The sequence below is a fragment of the Syngnathoides biaculeatus genome, chromosome 16 (genome assembly GCF_019802595.1).
Source record: "Syngnathoides biaculeatus isolate LvHL_M chromosome 16, ASM1980259v1, whole genome shotgun sequence".
Classification (NCBI taxonomy): Eukaryota; Metazoa; Chordata; class Actinopteri; order Syngnathiformes; family Syngnathidae; genus Syngnathoides; species Syngnathoides biaculeatus.
In genome coordinates, this window is record NC_084655.1 from 16,027,544 (window position 1) to 16,046,567 (window position 19,024).

General features: G+C 44.3%; 2 protein-coding genes across 5 annotated transcripts in view; both read left to right on the forward strand.

Annotated features, from left to right (window-relative positions):
• Nucleotides 1-4,980: 4,980 nt before the first annotated feature.
• LOC133514443 (somatostatin receptor type 5-like) lies at nucleotides 4,981-10,184 on the forward strand. Its single transcript, XM_061846147.1, has 4 exons — nucleotides 4,981-5,102; nucleotides 6,833-7,537; nucleotides 7,619-8,041; nucleotides 8,251-10,184. The coding sequence occupies exons 2-4, from the start codon at nucleotides 6,875-6,877 to the stop codon at nucleotides 8,353-8,355; spliced, it is 1,191 nt and encodes a 396-aa protein (XP_061702131.1). The 5' UTR covers nucleotides 4,981-5,102; nucleotides 6,833-6,874; the 3' UTR covers nucleotides 8,356-10,184.
• A 2,353-nt stretch (nucleotides 10,185-12,537) lies between these two features.
• Nucleotides 12,538-19,024, forward strand: part of LOC133514442 (Na(+)/H(+) exchange regulatory cofactor NHE-RF2) — a 33,705-nt gene continuing 27,218 nt past the window's right edge. For all 4 annotated transcript variants that reach the window (XM_061846144.1, XM_061846143.1, XM_061846145.1 and 1 more), the window contains exons 1-2: nucleotides 12,538-13,082; nucleotides 14,917-15,231. In XM_061846144.1, coding sequence (XP_061702128.1) covers nucleotides 12,876-13,082; nucleotides 14,917-15,231 — 522 coding nt within the window. In that variant the 5' untranslated portion in view covers nucleotides 12,538-12,875. The remainder of the gene's footprint in view (nucleotides 13,083-14,916; nucleotides 15,232-19,024) is intronic.

Below are 19,024 nucleotides of genomic sequence, written 5' to 3' on the forward strand. Positions count from 1 at the left end.
AGACGTGAGCGCCGCTCATCTAAAAGACTTCTCGGAAGGACGCGCACAGTATTTCTTTTCTCTAATCTCCATGAAAAAAATCCTGTACAATTCCAATTGTAAACAATTCCGAGGGTCCTTTATGATTGGATGGAAGCAGCAGACACAGAAATGCACTTTAGAGAAAGAGGGTCTCGGGAGCCAGATGAGACAATAATTCCCAAAGTGTAGGTAATGTTTTTTTTTTTTTTTTAAACTAGATTTCAACGGTGGAGTTTGCATGTTCTGTGTGGGATTTCTCCGGGCATATCCCATCATCGGACTAATTGTAAAGCTTTTCTGTGACCTTGCAGCACAATCTCAGGGGTGGCATTTTAAGTGAACCTGAGTCAAATGGAACACCTGAAGCCCCCCCATGCCCCACCTCTTTCAATTCTTCTTGTTGTACTCCGCCAGCGAGGCATGTTGAAGTCAATAGTCTTTGTAGGGTATCGAGGTCCGCTGTGATTTGGATTGGACCAGGGACCCTCCGATGTCAACTCTCTTAAGTTATATGGAGGATGATAGATTCAACACGAAACTCCACTATGGCAGAAAGAGGCAAAAAGTCAATGAAGACAAATGACAATATTCCTCTCGTGCCGTTTTCTGAAGACGCGGTCGGGGCGGGCTCGCTGAAACGATCAAAAGTTATGCGTTTTCCCGCTTTCTTGATCTTGATTGTGAATGAAAGATATTTCCGTGACAGTTGCATGTAAAAGGCCAACTATGATTAAAAAAAAATAAATAAATAAAACAACAAAACTAAATCTGCACCCTGGCAAGTTTGGTCAAATATCTGAGCGTCTTTTGTTCTTAAGGGCCACCATACTGTCGTTGCAGCATTTGCTTTGTTTTTTGCTCTACTATAAAACGGTCTTTAAGTTCCACCTAATTATTAACCCTTCACTAGGTTTCGATTTTTGCGTTGGCTTTTTGTGGGTTTTCATAAAACGAGGAGGTCGTCATGAAAAAAAAAAGAAGAAAATGATACGAGAAGAATATGGACCTTGCTATGCTTCTTCCGGAGCCACTCCTTGTTTTTCCTGGCTGTCTGCTTCGGGTCATTGTCACTCAGCCACGACCCATCTTTAATGCTTTGACTGAGTGAAAGAGGTTGTTCCCCAAAATCTCACAATACATGGCCGCAGTCATCCTCTCCTTAATATAGTGCAGTCGTCCTGTCCCATTTGCAGAAAAACACCCCCAAAGCATGACGCTCCCACCCCCACGCTTCACAGTAGGGATGGTGTTCTTGAGATAGAAGTCATCATTCATCTTCCTCCAAGCACGGCTGGTGGAATTATGACCAAAAAGTTCCATTTCGGTCTCATCTGACCATAAAACTTTCTCTCATGACTCCTCTGGTCACTGACAGACTTAAGACAGGCCTTGACATGTGCTGGTTTAAGCAGGGGAACCTTCCGTGCCATGCATAATTTCAAACTATGATGTCTTAGTGTATTAGCAACAGTCACCTCGGAAACGCTGCTCCCAGCTCTTTTGAGGTCATTGACCATGTCCTGTCGCGTAGTCCTGGGCTGATTCTTCACTTTTCTAAGGATCATTGAGACCCCACGATCTGGTATCTTGCATGGGGCTCCACTCCGACCGAGATTGGCCGTCATGTTTAGCTTCTTCCATTTTCTCACGATTCCTCCAACAGTGGACCTTTTTTCACCACGCTGCTTGGCAATTTCTCCGTAGCCCTTTCCAGCCGTGTGGAGTTGTACAATTTTGTCTCTAGTATCTTTGGACAGCTCTTTGGTCTTGGCCATGTTACAAGTTTGAGTTTTCCTGATTGTATGGGGTGGATAGGTGTCTTTATGCAGCTAACGACCTCACACATGTCCCTCTGATTCAGGATAATAGATGGAGAGGAGGTGGACTAACAGGTCTTTGAGGGTCAGAATTCTAGCTGATAGACAGGTGTTCAAATACTTATTTTCAGCTGTATCACACAAGTAAATCGTTAAAAAAATCATACATTGTGATTTCTGGATTTTTCTTTTTAGTTTATCTCTCTCACAGCGGACATGCACCTACGATGAAAATTTCAGACCCTTCCGTGATTTCTAAGTGGGAGAACTTGCACTATAGCAAGGTGTTCAAATACTTATTTTCGTCACTGTATAATGAGGATGCCCTTTAGGGCTCTTAATGCCACATTACATCAGCACAGCTTCCATCCAAACTTGGCTCGTGTGTTGTGGTAATTATGGTCTTTTAAAATCACAACAATGACCTTTACTTGTAGCGCATCACCAGGCCGATCAGCACAGATTTTCCACACCAGCGCAACCTGCCAAAATGCATATCCAGACACATTTTTGTCACGCAGGTCCCCAACAACGGCACGCAAACGTGAAGAGAATGATGGGGCATCCCCAAGGGCCGTTAATTCAGCAGGGGGAAGTGGCACCTCTCCAGCAATTAGGCCTAACCGCCATATTTTTGGCATTCGGGTCACAGCGAGTCTTCCGGCCCGCCGTCAACCTAGCATTTGTCCCGACTTTACAAAAAAGTTGCGACAAACACATCACCTCACTTTTTCAATCATTGCCGGTTCAGCTGAGCTTGTCCTGTTTTGAAGCGAGCGATTCAACTGGGTCTCAACCCCCTCTGGAGCCTTGCGAGGATGTCGTGAAGGTGCGACGGGGATGGAAAAAAGAGAAAATCAATAAAAGCTTACAAATGCCATTGCGGCAATCTTCCCTTTTCAGCACCCGCGAGCAAAACTAATGAAGTCGATGGCATGAAGCACTCGGTGGACCCGTGAATATATTAATTTGTTTCCATCATTGCGTATGAACGTCGAGCTGATCTGATTTTGGGTGATAGGCGAAGGAAACCCTGGACTACAATAATCCCCAGTCAATCCCAGGGTTATGTATAAATGATCATCTCTGTGTTATAATAATTAATGAATGAAGGAAAAGTGTCGTGCCAGAGCGACGATCCTGAACTCAGCAGGCAGCAAAGTCTTGTACTAGATGAGGCTGTTAAAAAATTAATAAGAATAGTGCCAAATGAGGTAACTTTGGCTCTTGGAGATCCCAAACTGACTCGTCTAAAAACCTTCAGAGGTCTCGTTGGGGCTTAATTTCACAAATTATCAAAATTGTGAGCATCTATGTACTGTATTTTTTTTGTAGTCAAAATGAAATATGAACCGGAGTCCATGTGTTCATCCCCCCCCCAAAAAAAAGCTAAAAGTTAAAATGGTGCTCGAAAGTGGTAAAGGCCGTCCAAGTTTAAATTATAGAAGCGGTCAAACGTAAAACTGCATTATTCATGTACAACGCGGGGGAAATAATTCACTTCTTGGCAACATTCCAAAAAATGTTTTTGACAAGGAGTGGGGTTGAGAGTTAAGCGGTATATTGAATTTAAATTAATTTTTTTTTGTGTGTGTGTGTACAGGGTTGTGGAACGGACCGGGTGAGGAACTGGAACAGCACTAACATTATATAATAATTGTATATTTATACTTTAATAATAATAATTCTATATGTTATATTAGTGGTGTCACTGATGGTGTAGTGGTACACACGCCTACCTTTGGTGCGAGCAGCGTGGGATCGATTCCCGCTCAGTGTTGGTGTCTATATCTGCCCTGCGACTGACTGGCCACCAGTTCAGGGTGTAGTCAGCCTTTCGCCCGAAGCTAGCTGGGGTAGGCTCCAGCTTTCCCGCAACCCTTGTGAGGATAAGCAGCTTGGATAATGTCATGACATGACATATATTATATTATTATAATATAATATTATGGAGGTCCGGTTATACATGTATAACATTTTACCTCTTTTCTACACACACTTTTGTTTCAACACTTTATTTGTAAACAAACTAAATCATGAATTCATTAATTCAGTGAGCGGCACAGTGACTCATCCGGTAAAGCGTTGGCCTCACAGATCTGAGGACCCGGGTTCGATCCCGGCCCCGCCTGTGTGGAGTTTGCATGTTCTCCCCGTCCCTGCGTGGCTTTTCTCCAGGCACTCCGGTTTCCTCGCACAGCCCAAAAAATATGCAACATTAATCTGACGCTCTAAATTGCCCGTAGGTGTGATTGTGAGTGCGGCTGTTTGTCTCAATGTGCTCTGCGATTGGCTGGCAACCAGTTCAGGGTGTACGCCGCCTCCTGCCGCTTGACAACCGGGATAGGCTCCAGCGCTCCCCGTGACCCTGATGAGGATAAGCGGCAAAGAAAAAGGATGGATTAGATGGATTAAATACGGATAGCATTAATTAATTCTTGTCTTGAAATCACATCGCCAATCAGACCTTCGATACGCCGATTGAACGCACATCATGCTTTCCAGCCCCGGTTGTCCCGAGATCTCATCTAAATGAGCCATATCACCGCCCGCCCATGCGCCGTTAAGCAATGCACACACGTGCTGGGTCAACTTTCTAGTTTGTTTACTCACAATTAACCCTGCTCCCAACTTGGGACCAGCCAAACAGGTCCTCTCAACCCACGTCACCAACTGACCATCGTGAGCAAAACAGCGCACATGCAGTTTGCCTCTGATTGAAAATACACACAAAAGTCTAAATTGCAGTTGTTAAAACTTTTCTCCACACTCGTCTAAATCGGCAGCCTCAACGTTGCTCTCCGTATCACACACGCACACGCTCTTAGTGGCAGTTATTAATAGTATGTTTACTTCCGGATGTTGTAAAAGCTTTTCCACCGTTGGGCTGTGATGGTACGTACACCCGCCCGTATGTGGGTGGGACTTCCACATCAGAAGGAGGGCTGACATTTTTCCTCACATAAATACCGGCCGGGCATCCACCCTCGACACGTTTCCAACACGGCGCCATCGAGAGAGTGAAGCGCCCGAGCCAACATCCACAAGGCAAAACTCCACCCCACCCCCCCCACCCCACCCCCGTCAAACAAGGCACTGATGTCCACAAAGATGAAGCTTCAAAGTGACGAGGAAACCGAGCTGGAAAGTTCGTCTTTCTGACCCCCCGAAAAATTCCAAAGCGTCTTTCGCCGCTCAGAGAGCGCACAGCATCACTCCGAAAGATGGCGGAGCAGACGAGATGAAGCTCGCGGAAAGAAACAGGTAGGAGAAGCCCCATCTTCGGCACTCACAATATAATTTGCGCAAATGGATGGGAATAATTCTGCAGTAAATTGTGGGATTCCGAAAGTACAGTGTTTAATTGTGATGTAGTATTATGATTATTGAAAAAAAAAGACCAAGAATGAATATTTCTCCAAATTCTATTTGTACCTAAAACAAAGAATTATAATGCAAAAGCAATTCCAGCACTTTTGTTTTAAATTTCATTCGTGAGTGATGTTTAAAAGGATTTGCAGCTTGTTATGAGAAAGGTTACATTAACGTACACCATCGGGCTACATAGTGTATTTTTTTTTTTCCTGTTTGCAGGATATAAAAGTCACAACATACTAAATTTAGAATTTTTGTGTGTGTGAAAATTCCCTGTAAAAGTGTTTACTGCATTTAATTGGATTTTTTCCTCAATTTTTTATTTTTATTTTTGGGAGGCAAACAAGACCTCAGGCCAAATGTCGATGTGATCATATGGACAAAAATGCCCTAAAAATGACTAATTGCTCGCCCAAGATGTCAAGCAGTACGTAGCCTGAAGCAAAAACGGAGTTTGTTTTCCCAACAAGGCGCTGCGGGTCGCGCGTCACTTCTCCTTGTTTTGGAACGCGGGTCACTGAATCTTTACATCAAACCGGCGACTGTATTTGCGCAAAAACGTTTCCAGGGCCCCGGGTCGCGAAGACCGACAGGCGGCACTTTTCAAATTTGGGCCGACGTGGTGCGTACTTGTATCAATGCGACTCAAGACCACCCCTTAAAGATTTGACAAAATAAGTTGATTATTTTTAAATTCACACGGGCAATGAAACTACGAGAACTTAAACACAGTGAAGCAATATGAGCGAGTGAATAAATTGGAATAATAACGTTTTTGTGAACACTTAATGACATGTCAAGCTTACATATTTGTAATAGCAAGTACAGTATAGAGTGCAATAATTACTTCTAACAGTATTCAGAAACTCATTCAAAATTACGGAGTTATTACAGTTTGAGAAGTAAAAGTGTCTACAAAAAAAAAAAATCCAAAGACAAGAACAAACAACTCACTTGAGATGATCTTTACTTTAACCCATTCATGGGCTGGGTGGCAATTTTTTTTTGCCTTATTGAGATAAAAATCTCCTAACAGGCCACAATCAAGGAAATAACACTCCTTTTTCGTTTTATGGTTAAGTTATATGATAACTTTACCAATTTATAATCTCAGCCCAAAAATGGGACGCTGCCCACGAATGGCTTTGACTTTTTCTCATTATGAACGACTTGGGGTTTAAATGTCAACAATAATAAACAACCAATCAATCTGGCAGTCACGAGCACGTCGGTGCGGAGGAGGGCCCAAATGCAGGACTACAAGGCAAAGGCATAATGTCCAGTGGGTTTTTTTTTTCTTTCCAGAAGTAGTGTCCGGGCACGGTAACACAGTGCAAACTCATTAACGCAAGGCAACGAACTGGCAAATGCCAGTGACAAAAACCTAATGACAGTCCCAGTGTGAAACAGCTGTGGCGTGGTCACGCCCCTCTCGGCAGTGGCCAAGCCTTGCTCATGACAGTGGCTTTATTTGCATTTGTTGTTTTTCTCTTGAAAAAATATCCAACCAATCGGTGACAAAGCACATCTAAAGAATTGAGAGATTTGTTTCTTATTATATTATATTGCGTGTTATGATCGTAAGTGTGTGTTTTTGTTTTTTTTTTTCCAATTATGAGCTGTCCCCAACTATAATCCCTTTTGGATAAGACGACCTCAAGATGGCCGATTACAATCTGACGTCAGTATCGGAGGTAGCGGACCCGACGGGCCACAACGGCAGCGGCACGTCCGACGCGAGCGAGCCGCTGCACTTCCGTATGGTGACGGCGGTCGTCTACAGCGCGGTCTTCATCGTGGGTCTCCTGGGCAACTCGCTGGCCATCTTCGTGCTGATCCGCTACGCCAAGATGAAGACGGTGACCAACACGTACATCCTGAATTTAGCCGTAGCGGACGAACTCTACATCCTGGGAATCCCCTTCCTGGCCACCAACAGCGTGCTTTACTCTTGGCCCTACGGCGATTTCTTCTGCAAGATGTGCATGACCGCCGACGCCATGAGCCAGTTCATGTCGACCTTTTGCCTGACGGTGATGAGCATCGACCGCTACCTGGCGGTGGTTCACCCCATCCGCAGCGCCCAGTGGAGGACGCCGCAGGTGGCCAAGATTCTCAGCGGCTTGCTGTGGCTGGTGTCATTTCTGGTGGTGCTGCCCGTCACCATCTACTCGCACGTGCAGGACGGCCTCAACACCTGCAACATCACCTGGCCCGAGATGCAGAGCTGGTGGTCCGTCGTGTTCATCCTCTACACATCCATCCTGGGGTTCTTCGGACCGCTCTTCGTCATCAGCATCTGCTACTTGCTCATCGTCGTCAAGGTACACGTCTCGCCGACTGACTTCACCCGCTGCTTTTCCGTGAAGGCTTTTTGGGAAATTGTCCTCTTTGCCTTTCTCCAGGTCAGGTCAGCGGGCGTGCGTGCGGGTGTGACGAAGCGGCGCAAGTCCGAGCGGAAGGTGACACGCATGGTGGTGATCATAGTCCTGGTCTTTGTACTTTGTTGGATGCCCTTCTTCACGACCAACATCGTCAACCTGGTTCACATCATCCCAGAGAACAACGCCACGGTGGCCACCTACTTCTTCTTAGTCATCCTCACCTACGTCAACTCCTGCGCCAACCCGATCCTCTACGGCTTCCTCTCGGACAAATTCAGACAGAGCTTCCAAATGGTGCTCTGTTTCCACAAACCCGCCCCGGTTGGCGCTGCAGAGCACAGGGTAGCGCAACGGGACGCAACCCAGGACACCCCAAGAGACAACCGGGATCTTCTTTGCCAGGCCAGCCAACCTCACCACAATGGAAATGCGCCAAACATCCAGGTGGGATCTTGTGTCAATTTCCTCCATTATTAACAAACAAACTGCGCCATTAAAGCGGTTTAAATCAGAGCTCTGAGATTCCAGTGTTGGGTTTGGAACTTCTCCTGTGCCGGCTTGTGTTTTTCTGCACATATTCAGGCTCAGAATACGGAATGTTAAAAAAACGTCACTGTTTTGTAATACCTACCCCCCTTTTTTCCCCCTAACAGTGCATCCAGACGGCGGCCGTTGAAAAACCTGACAACGAGCCTCTAACTGCCCTGCCCTGCTCAATGGATGTGGCACCATTTTGCCGCGGAACTCAAGCTGACTAAAATTCAACCGTCCATTATTATTGTGCTTATCAGAGATGCTGCGAGGATTACATTCAATGGACCTTTCCGACCTGTCAATCACTCGTACAATTATAGCCAATCAGATAGCCGCATTGATTTAACACCTGGCTTGACACGCCCCTCTCGCCGTATTGTCCCACAAGGAATGCCGGTTGTCAGTAGCAGGCGCTTGGAAAAGTTAATGTTACGAAGAAAATGGTCCTCAGATGCGCTTGGGGAACGTGCAATTCTGATGAAAGATATCCGGCTGGGTTGCAAGGGGCCCACTTGATTCATTTTCCAACACCTAAAACAGAGTTGACGAAGTGTCTACGATGGATTAAGGCTCGCGGAAATGTCTATTTGCATTGCATCGGACTTTTAAAACAGAGCACTGGGTTCTATTATGAGCCAAGTCCACTCACTCGTAAAGACTACAATGATATTACTCGTGATCTTTCTAAGTAAAAAGTACTCACCCTGCTTTACGCGCGCAGTACGATTTCACTATTTTATCCTGTTGGATTTCAATATGAAGTTTGTGAGGCGTCAAACTTTTTTTGCATTGATGGCCAACGTTTTGCTGTAAATCTGACATTGCGTCCAACTCCGTCCAAAATCGTAATCCCGCGTAAATTCCTTGCGTGAAATAGTTGAGACCCCTCTTTAGAACTCTCTTGGACAAGTCCGACGCATTTGCCAAAAAACATACCCCAATGTTATCTGGAATACGCGGTAGAGAATCGACTTTAAACACGTTTTGTTCAGTTTTTGTTAGTTTGTGGGACATGGCTAAGGGGGCGGAGCTTAAGATTGCCATCGGAAAGGTCCATTATGGAGAACCTCTGCAAAATACAAGACGTGGTCATTTTTAAAACTCGATTAATCTTCAAAGAGTTCAAAAAACTTCATGTCCTTTTTTTTTTTTTTTTTTTTCAAACTTGATATTACTCATTAGAATAAGGGGAATTAATCCATGACCAAAAGCAGTATTTTTGTTTGATGTTCATTTGTCGTGGTTTTACATGTGAAGGTTTTCGGGAAATAATGTGTAAGTGTTTCCTCTCCAGCTAGAGCAATACATATTAATACGGTGACGCGACAAAGATGACAACCTTTTTTGTCAAAATGAAACTGCTCAACTCAGGTCAACGTATTTTTCGTGGCGCCAAGATGCCGCCAAAGAACTATTTTTGTCTAAACGAAATGCCTCGCTTCACTTCAACATAGTTCCTTGCGCACCCCGATCCCACAAGATGCTGGCATGGTGCTATTTTTTTTTTTTTTTTTAATCAAAACCAAACAACTCATTTCAACATAGTCCTGATTAATGATGTTTGTGCCCTGCTTGAAGCTTAGGTTATGACATTTTGTTTTCATCTTTTTTTTTTTGCTGCAAGAATAGTATATATAACCTTAGGATTAAAAATGAAAAAAAAAATCTCCCAAACAAAAAAAAACATTATTTAATCTAAGTAATTAATCGGTGCAAAAACTAAATTTGGATATTCCAGTCAACTTTTTCAATGCAAAATATATAATGTAGGAGTTATCATTCTCATCGCGATATGTGATCAATATGTGATGTCCTCTAAATCCCAGTGTTGATCTGAAAACAACCGAAATATTAAATTGTCTTGTAACCCTTCTGTTGTCACTTTTTGGTCAAATATTTTCATTTTTTTCCATAAATCATCACATTGATGTTTTTGGCTACATAAACGTTTGCACATTGAGTAAATTAATGATGCTGAATTTCTTTTGGAAAGACCTCGACTGACTCAAACAAGTGCTGTAATAAATGATAATAAAGTGTCACAGTTTTATTAACTGCCAATGTTTCCTTGAAGAAATTCTTGAGAAAAAAAAAAAGAAATATTTGGAGAACTTCTCAGTCTTTTCTGTCATTGTGTTATTTTTTTCTCCTTATCCTCATCACTGACTATCTTTTATGTCTGATGTCTGCCGTCCTTACAAGAATTTGGAGGAATGTATGAAAGCAAATGTTTAAAATCCTTATGACGGCGAAAATATAAGTTGTTGAATGGGGAACTTTCCAAAAAGCTGCTCTTTAAAAAAAAAAAAAGTGCAGCATGTGAACGTTTGCCTTTGCTCCAATCTATGATGGACCGCGTATCATGAAGCAGAATAATCCGAAATGTATGAAAATCTTGTCTCGTGACATGATTTTAATTAAAGAGGCATTGTTGGGCCTAAAACGATGTCACATGACGACGGCACTCTTTTGTTCCACTCCGAGGTTCGGTTCGGTGTAAAGGAAATCCGCTCGAGGCAAAGTAACATCGGCTTTTTATGGTGATAATTGTAGCTGTTGTTGTTGTTGTTATAAATAAAAATTTATTCATGCTATAAATGCACTTGATATAGAGAGGTCACGCGCTTTAATTTCATTTCAATGGCTAAGATTTCATTTTTTGCGTGAAGAACTGCAATATTAGGTATGATGTCAAACTTGTCTTTTGGTCCGAAAAGTACAAAAGCGAGCGGTAGAATAAAGGCTTCTAGTTTTGATATATAATACATGCACTCATCAATTTCTCACCTCAAACGAGAGCTTGTTGTTTTCTTCATGCGACGTGTGTGTTAGCTGTGTGAGAATAAAAAGTGGTGGATGTGCGACTGTGATTTTTGTGAATATATGTAATAGCGTGAGAGCTTTCATTTGAAGGCGTAAACGTGGTTTTATGGGGGGGGGGGGTGTCTTGAATGAAATACAGTATTTTGATACATTTGTTCTAACTCGTGGGCAGATGGCGCGAGGCTATCTGGTTATATTTTTTTAGGATACGATGCTGCTACCTGGTGGTGAGTCCAGTGAAGCGCACTTTTTCATGTTTTAAGTTTTGAAATTGAAACTGGTTGCTGATGCATTAATAGGACACTCTAAATTGCCCCTAGGTGTGATTGTGAGTGCGACTGTTGTATGTCGAGATGTGCCCTGCGATTGGCTGGCAACCAGTTCAGGGTGTACCCCGCCTCCTGCCCTTTGACAGCTGGAATAGGCGACAGCGCTCCAAATGGATGGATGGTTGCTGACCCAACTCTTTTTTTCCCCGATACAGTGCCGCCACCTGGTGGTCGAATATTTTAATTTCACATTTTTAATTTACGTTATTTTATTTAATACATCCATCCATTTTCTTAGCCGCTTATCCTCACAAGGGTGGCAGGAGTGCTGGAGCCTATCCCAGCTGTCAATGGGGAGAAGGAGGGGCACACCCTGAACTGGTTGCCAGCCAATCGTAGGGCAACATAGAGACAAACAGCCGCACTCACAATCACACCTTGGGGCAATTTAGAGTGTCCAATTGATGTTGCATGATTTTGAGATGTGGGAGGAAGCCAGCGGAGAAAACCCACACAGGCACGGGGAGAACATGCAAACTCCATACAGGCAGGGCCAGGATCGAATCCAAGACCTCAGAACTGTGAGGCCAACGCTTTCCAACTCCTCCACAGTGCCACCTTATTGAATACCTTTTTTTTTTAACATGCTTGAACCTACTCTCTTCTGTCTCTTGTTTGATTAACCCTTGGGCCTAATACACTACTGTATTTTATTGTTTGACAGGATTGTGGTGCAAGAGAGCCAATATATATATTTTTTAATTGCGTGTAAAATGTTTGGAAAGCGGCGGCACGGTGGATTAGCTGGTAAATCGTTGGCCTCACAGTTCTGAGGTCCTGGGTTCAATCCCAGACCTGCCTGTGTGGAGTTTGCATGTTCTCCCGTCCCTGCGTGGGTTTTCTCTGGGCACTCCGGTTTCCGCCCACATCCCAAAAACATGCAACATTAATTGGACACTCTAAATTGCCCCTAGGTGTGATTGTGAGTGCGGCTGTTTGTCTCTATGTGCCCTGCGATTGATTGCCTGGCGACCAGTTCAGGGTGTACCCCACCTCCTGCTCGTTGACAGCTGGGGTGGGCTCCAGCACTCCCCGCGACCATCGTGAGGATAAGCGGCGAAGAAATGGATGGATGGATGGATGTTTGAAAAGCAGTATTGCAAGAAAATCTAATTAGGGCGTAGTTTGTGCCACATGAGGGCGGTGTTGCACTCTGTCGCGCGCACGTTCGCGTCGCAACATCAGTCTGAGTCAAATCGAAATGGGGGGGGGGGGGGGGGGGCGAGAGGCCCCACACTGGCTGCGCAAGTGCAAGCGAGCTGTTGCTGTGCTTCGATGTCGAGGGAAAAGTTGGAGCTCAGTCGTGCACAAACATCCCTCATGCTGCACTGGAGGCTCCGAGGATCACGTTTTTTTGGGAACTGGACGCACCGCCTGGAATGAAACGACGCGCGTATCCTCACTGCGGAGTTTTATGTTTTATCCTTTTTTTTTTTAAACTTTTTAAACTGGTGTTGCTCTGACACAGCGGCCAGCGTGCGTGAGTGTCAGATATGTGTTTAGCCCACTCCTGAACCGACCGGGCCACCCCTTTGCAATTGTTCCCCATCCCCTGAACCCCGCGAAGGGGACTCGCCAGGCACAAGCTGGACATGGCGGGCGAAAGGAAACCGCGGCTCTGCGTCATGACAAAGGGGGAGCAGGGCTACGGCTTCCACTTGCACGGGGAGAAAGGCAAGACCGGGCAGTTCATCCGCAAAGTGGAGGCCGGCTCGTCTGCAGAAGCGGCCGGTCTGCGCGCGGGGGACCGCCTGGTTGCGGTCAACGGCGTCAACGTGGAGAGGGAGACGCACCACCAGGTATTCTAATCATCTCATCGTCTACAATTTGTATGTTTGTACTATCGATATCATGATACAGCATTTCCTAATATTACAATATCCTATATTTAAATATATTAATATTATATATATTCTAATTATATAATTTAATTTAACAATAAATAATGTAATATTTAAATATTATATAATTTAAATAGGTATATTTATTTGATTAAGCCTGTTTGGCTCCTCTACTGATCTAATCTCCATTAACTACAACCACCAACTGCCATTAAACATTTAATAAACAATGAATCAAAAGCACTTATTGGGACCACGTAAGACTAAACTGTGTCAAGCCATCCTAAATTCCTAAAAGTGCAATTAATCTTGTCGTTATATTTATATATATTTGTTATATTACAATTATATATTTACATTTTTTTTAACTCATGTGCCTTCAACGGTTGCCAAACTTTTGTTCCCACCCACATCATAGTTCAGTTTCCCCTAAGAGGACCCTTGTGACTGTGTTTTTTTGTTTTTGTTTTTGTTTTTTGGGGGGGGTTCATATGATATTAATGATATTATACACAATGGCATATTTTTAATAAACTGAACTAGAAATAAGTTGTCATGGAAAATCCTGTTTTGTATCATGTTAAGGAGGGATTTAGTGAAAACAAATGCTTGTAATACCAGTTAAAATGAAGATAAATGTGTAAAAAAAAAAAAAGATGGACTCAGCAGGTTTAAGGCCCACCTGCTGGTCGTGTCACAACCGGACGCCTTTTTTACACACTTTTCGTCGGTCGCAAGCAACACAACAGACCTCCCGACAAATGAAAGTCGTTATTTGCAAACCTGTTGATCGAGACGGAAGCGTCGTGCCAGTCATTCCGGAAAGAAGTGCCACTGCTTTGAAATGAGGATGTGACAAAGTAGCAGGGATTTGCCGCTCTGCCGTCACAAGATGACCACATACTTAGTACTGCGGACAGATCCATATCCAATCCTCACAGTTTAATCACGTCATTGTAGGTTGCTGAAAATTACGGGCTAAACACTGCACTGGCCGCCAGCCAAGGAGGGCACATATATTATAAGAATCTTTCATAACTACGTTAACAGGGGTCCAACTCAAGGCCCGAGGGCCACATCTGGCCCGCAAAAGCAAATCACGCGTGTCGCCGGAAACTTCGTGTTTCTCTTTAAAATATCAAAATTGCAAATTGTCTTCACTCTTAATAATGTTGAAATAGTGCAAGTGTTTGTTGTTAAGACCACCCACCACCCCCTTCCCGGACCACTGGTTAGTAATCTGCCTCACAGTTCTGAGGACCCGGGTTCAAATCCAGCCTGTTTGAAGGTTTTGTGTGTTCTCCTTGTTGCTGCGTGGGTCTCCCACCCTGACCCCACCCCCGACACACACATCCCCAAAACATGCAAACTTTAAATTGCCTTTAGGTGTGAATCTGAGTGTGAACGAGTGTTTGTCTATACGTGCCCCGCGACTGCCTGGCAACGACTTCAGGGTGTGCACCACCTTTGACCCAGAGTCAGCTGGGAGGGGGTTAACCCCTTTCAAAATAAAATCTACTAAAAAACTAGTTGCAAAGGTAGTTATCCATCACTTTTTTGTGTAAAAATATGAGACGCTAATAACCATAACTACAATGCTGCTCATGACAAAAATGATTTCCAATGTCGTCAATCAACCAAGCACACATGTAAGAACCCGGAGAAGACCCACACAAGCAAAGGGAGAACGCGGGGGGACAAAACATCGTATCTTTTAATGTAATGTTTTATACGACCCATTATATACTAAAAACAGGCAAAGCGTCATTTGATTTTGTGTCCCATCTTTCAGGTGGTGCAGCGGATCAAGGCCTTAGACAACGAGACCAGGTTACTGGTAGTAGACCAGGAAACGCACGAATATCTGCGCAACTTGCGCCTCACAGCCACAGAAGAGATGGCCATTCCCGGAGAGGAGCCCCCGCCCCCGTTTTCGCCCCCAGAACCCCCCGGCCCCGGACCGACTTCGCTCCCGGCTTCTCCGAACAAGAACAAGCACGAGGACGGGAAGAACGGCTCTGGCGTGCTGCAGTCCATGTTGCAGAGGAGCGAGAGCTGTCAGGTGCCCAAACACACCAGGAAGCTACCATCGTTAGCTCTGAAGAAGGTAAACAACAGAACCACTGACACATATAGAAAGACTATGATAGTACATACCGTGAAGAAAATAAGTATTTGAACACCCTGCCATATTGCAAGTTCTCCCAATTTGAAAACATGGAGGGGTCTGAAATTTTCATTGTAGGTGCATGTCCACTGTGAGAGAGATAATCTAAAAAGAAAAATACAGAAATCACATTGCATGTTTTTTTTTTTTTTTACGATTTGTTTGTGTGATACACCTGCAAATAAGTATTTAAACACCTGAGAAAACCAATGTTAATATTTGGTAGAGTAGCCTTTGTTTGCAATTATAGAGATCAAACGTTTCCTGTAGTTGTTCACCAGGTTTGCACACACTGCAGGAGGGATTTTGGCCCACTCCTCCACAGAGATCTTCTCTTGATCAGACATGTTTCTGGGCCGTCGCCGAGAAACACGGAATTTTAGCTCCCTTCAAAGATTTTCTATTGGGTTTAGGTCTGGAGACTGGCTAGGCGACGCCAGAACCTTGATATGCTTCTTACGGAGCCACTCCTTGGTTTTCCCGTCTGTGTGCTTCGGGTCATTGTCGTGTTGAAAGACCCAGCCAGCCACGACCCATCTCCAATGCTCTGACTGAGGGAAAGAGGTTGTTCCCCAAAATCTCACGGTCATCACGGTCATCCTCTCGTTAATACAGTGCAGTCGTCCTGTCCCATGTGCAAAAAAACACCCACAAAACATGATGCTACCACCCCCATGCTTCACAGCAGGGATGGCGTTCTTGGGATGGAACTCATCATTCATCTTCCTCCAAACACGCTTAGTGGAATTATGACCAAAAAGTTCCATTTTGGTCTCCTCTGACCACAAAACTTTATCCCATGTCTCCTCTGTAACATTGAAATGGTCATTGGCAAACTTAAGACGGGCCTTGACATGTGTTGGCTTAAGCAGGGGAACCTTCCGTGCCATGCATGATTTCAAACCATGACGTCTTAGTGTATTACCAACAGTCACCTTGGAAACGGTGGTCCCAGCTCTTTTCAGGTCATTGACCAAGTCCTGTCGTGTAGTTCTGGACTGATTCCTCACCTTTCTACGGATCATTGAGACCCCACGATTTGGTATCTTGCATGGGGCTCCACTCCGACCGAGATTGGCCGTCATGTTTAGCTTCTTCTATTTTCTAATGATTGTACCAACGGTTGACCTTTTTTCACCAAGGTGCTTGGGCAGTTTCACCGTAGCCCCTTCCAGCCGTGTGGAGTTCTACAATTGTGTCTCTGGTGTCTTTGGACAGCTCTTTGGTCTTGGCTGTGTTACAAGTTTGAGTCTTCCTGATTGTTTGGGGTGGACAGGTGTCTTTATGCAACTAACGACCTCACACAGGTGCATCTGATTCAGGATCATACATGGAGTGGACGTGGACGTGGACTTTTCAAGGCGGACTAACGAGTCTTTGAGGGTCAGAATTCTAGCTGATAGACAGGTGTTCAAATACTTATTTGCAGCTGTATCACACAAATAAATGGTTGAAAAAAATCATACATTGTGATTTCGAAAATTTCAGACCCCCCCCCCATGATTTCTAAGTGGGAGAACTTGCAATATAGCAGGGTGTTCAAATACTTGTTTTCTTCACTTTAGATTAATCAATTTTTATGACACATTTGGCGGTCCACGGAAATCTAGACGGCCCCAGGAAATTGTCTGCATAGACTGAGTCAGAATGTTTGTCAATAATATGCGGCAGAATCGTCCAGAGTGGCAAATAAGAAGAACATTCATACTCTTACACAAGAAATGCGTCCCTGTCAAACACACATTGTTTGATATCTTTTATATCATCGTTACTTGTACTGAGGCGCAAGACTAATATTATGCTTCCTCATGCCCGCCCCCAAAGATGCTTTTACACAACATGCGTTCTGGCTTAGATGGACCTCGTGAGTGGGTCCCCCTTGCAAAAAGAGAAGCGACAACGCCTATCAGTTGTAACCAGAATGTTTGTGCGCGGTTGCCTTTAGTGACCTGCACGGAGGAGTCCCAGTCAGTCACTTCATGGGAATTCTTAATCAACTTGTTTCGTGTGTGTGCGTGTTTCAACCTCTAATCACCAAAGAAAGAATTCACGTTTAACCACATCTTCGCTGTCATCACTGACTCAATTCAGCCAAAATGTGTCATTTTTGATACTGCTTGAGAAGGAGCAAACTTATTTTACTGTTCGTGTTGTCACTTTTCCATGGTTACTAAAATCTTGAAAAAAAAACGTGAAAAAAAAGCAGCATTGAACTTGTACTAACTACTAAGATCAGTAGGAAGTGGGCCCCCCACTCCCTGAAAAAGGGGGGGGGGGCAAACAAAGCATATGCAGGGTGCTCAAGTGTTGGAGCGTGAGGGAGAGCGTATGAATGTGCTTGACAGAGGGTCTGCACATTTTTTGAACCGCTAGGACATTCCGCGAATCGGTTCCGCTTAAAATGCTGCATTTTGTTACGAAAACATGATACGACGGAATCCGTAAAGTCAAAGCTAATCAAACCATGAGTGACCTCCAATTTGTTCCCATTTGGAAGCAATTTTCACATCGCGGGAGTAAAAATAATCAAATTTGAATAAACCTCCAATACGGAGCTCATTTAACGATAACGGGCGACCGGTCTTATGTCGAAAGCGTCTTATCGCTTTGGCTGCCAGTCTGCTTGCTTCACGCGACGCGATGGCGACGCAACAGAGCCACAAAAAGGCGGCAGAGAAAACGCAAGTCACATTCTGAATTGTGGTCTCCGTTTGAACTCAATCGAGCTTTCCGCTGTGACTTTAAAAGTGACTAATTCTTCCACTGCATTTGATTTCACTGCATTGAAAGGGCCACTGTCATGAAATGGATGATTTTTAGTATGTTATTAATGAAAAAAGTCACCCCGAATGGACCCAAATGTTTTTTCACCACGCAGTATGATTTTGACGTATTCGGCTTTTTGTCACTCTCCTCATGAAAATCCTCTCGAGGGATTTGTTCAGGAGAAGAACCAGGAAGTGACGTTAGTACCAGACGCCCACTCAAGCGGTCTCGTCTGTTTATACTATTTTTATTTGTTGGAAGGTAGCTCGTTGTTCCTTCGTGTTAGCCAAAATGCCGGCTCGTTGTATTGCTGGATATTGCTCGAACACTCGGGAGGATGGATTAATTCTTTGTACTTTTAAAAAAGACCTGGTTCGTCGTGAAAAATGGTGCAAAGGACGAGAGTTTCATGGGTTCCAAATGACAGGTAGGTGTGTACAGCTGCTAAAAAAAAAAAAAAAAAAACAATAGTTTGGGACCGCAGGGGGTAATCCTCTCAGAATGTAACAAAAGATCCACGCACGTAAATCAGGGGTGATAAATGTGTCGATGTACCTGTCAGCGCCGACCACGGCTTTGGACGAGGGGCACAGCTTCAGCCGGGCTGGGTCATACATACTCTGGGAGTCTGTTATTAGTTAGAAGTGATCCGCATATCATCTAATTACGGCTTGAAACAAAACAAATAATATAGTAATATTGCCCCGGTCACTTCACTCGATTGTGTCCGCGGCGGATGGCTTCGGTGACGCCTCCGCCACGGTGCACGGCTTCGCCCAGGCTGGCTCATACATACTCTCTGGGAGTCTGTTGTTAGCTAGAAGTGATCCGCATATCATCTAAACATGGCTCAAAATGATGGGGTAATATTGCTCCAGTCACTTCACTTCATTGTGAGATGTTCTCTTCTATGAAAAGAGCTTTCGTGTTCCATAATAGGTGGAATAGCGTGTTTTCAATGGCGAAT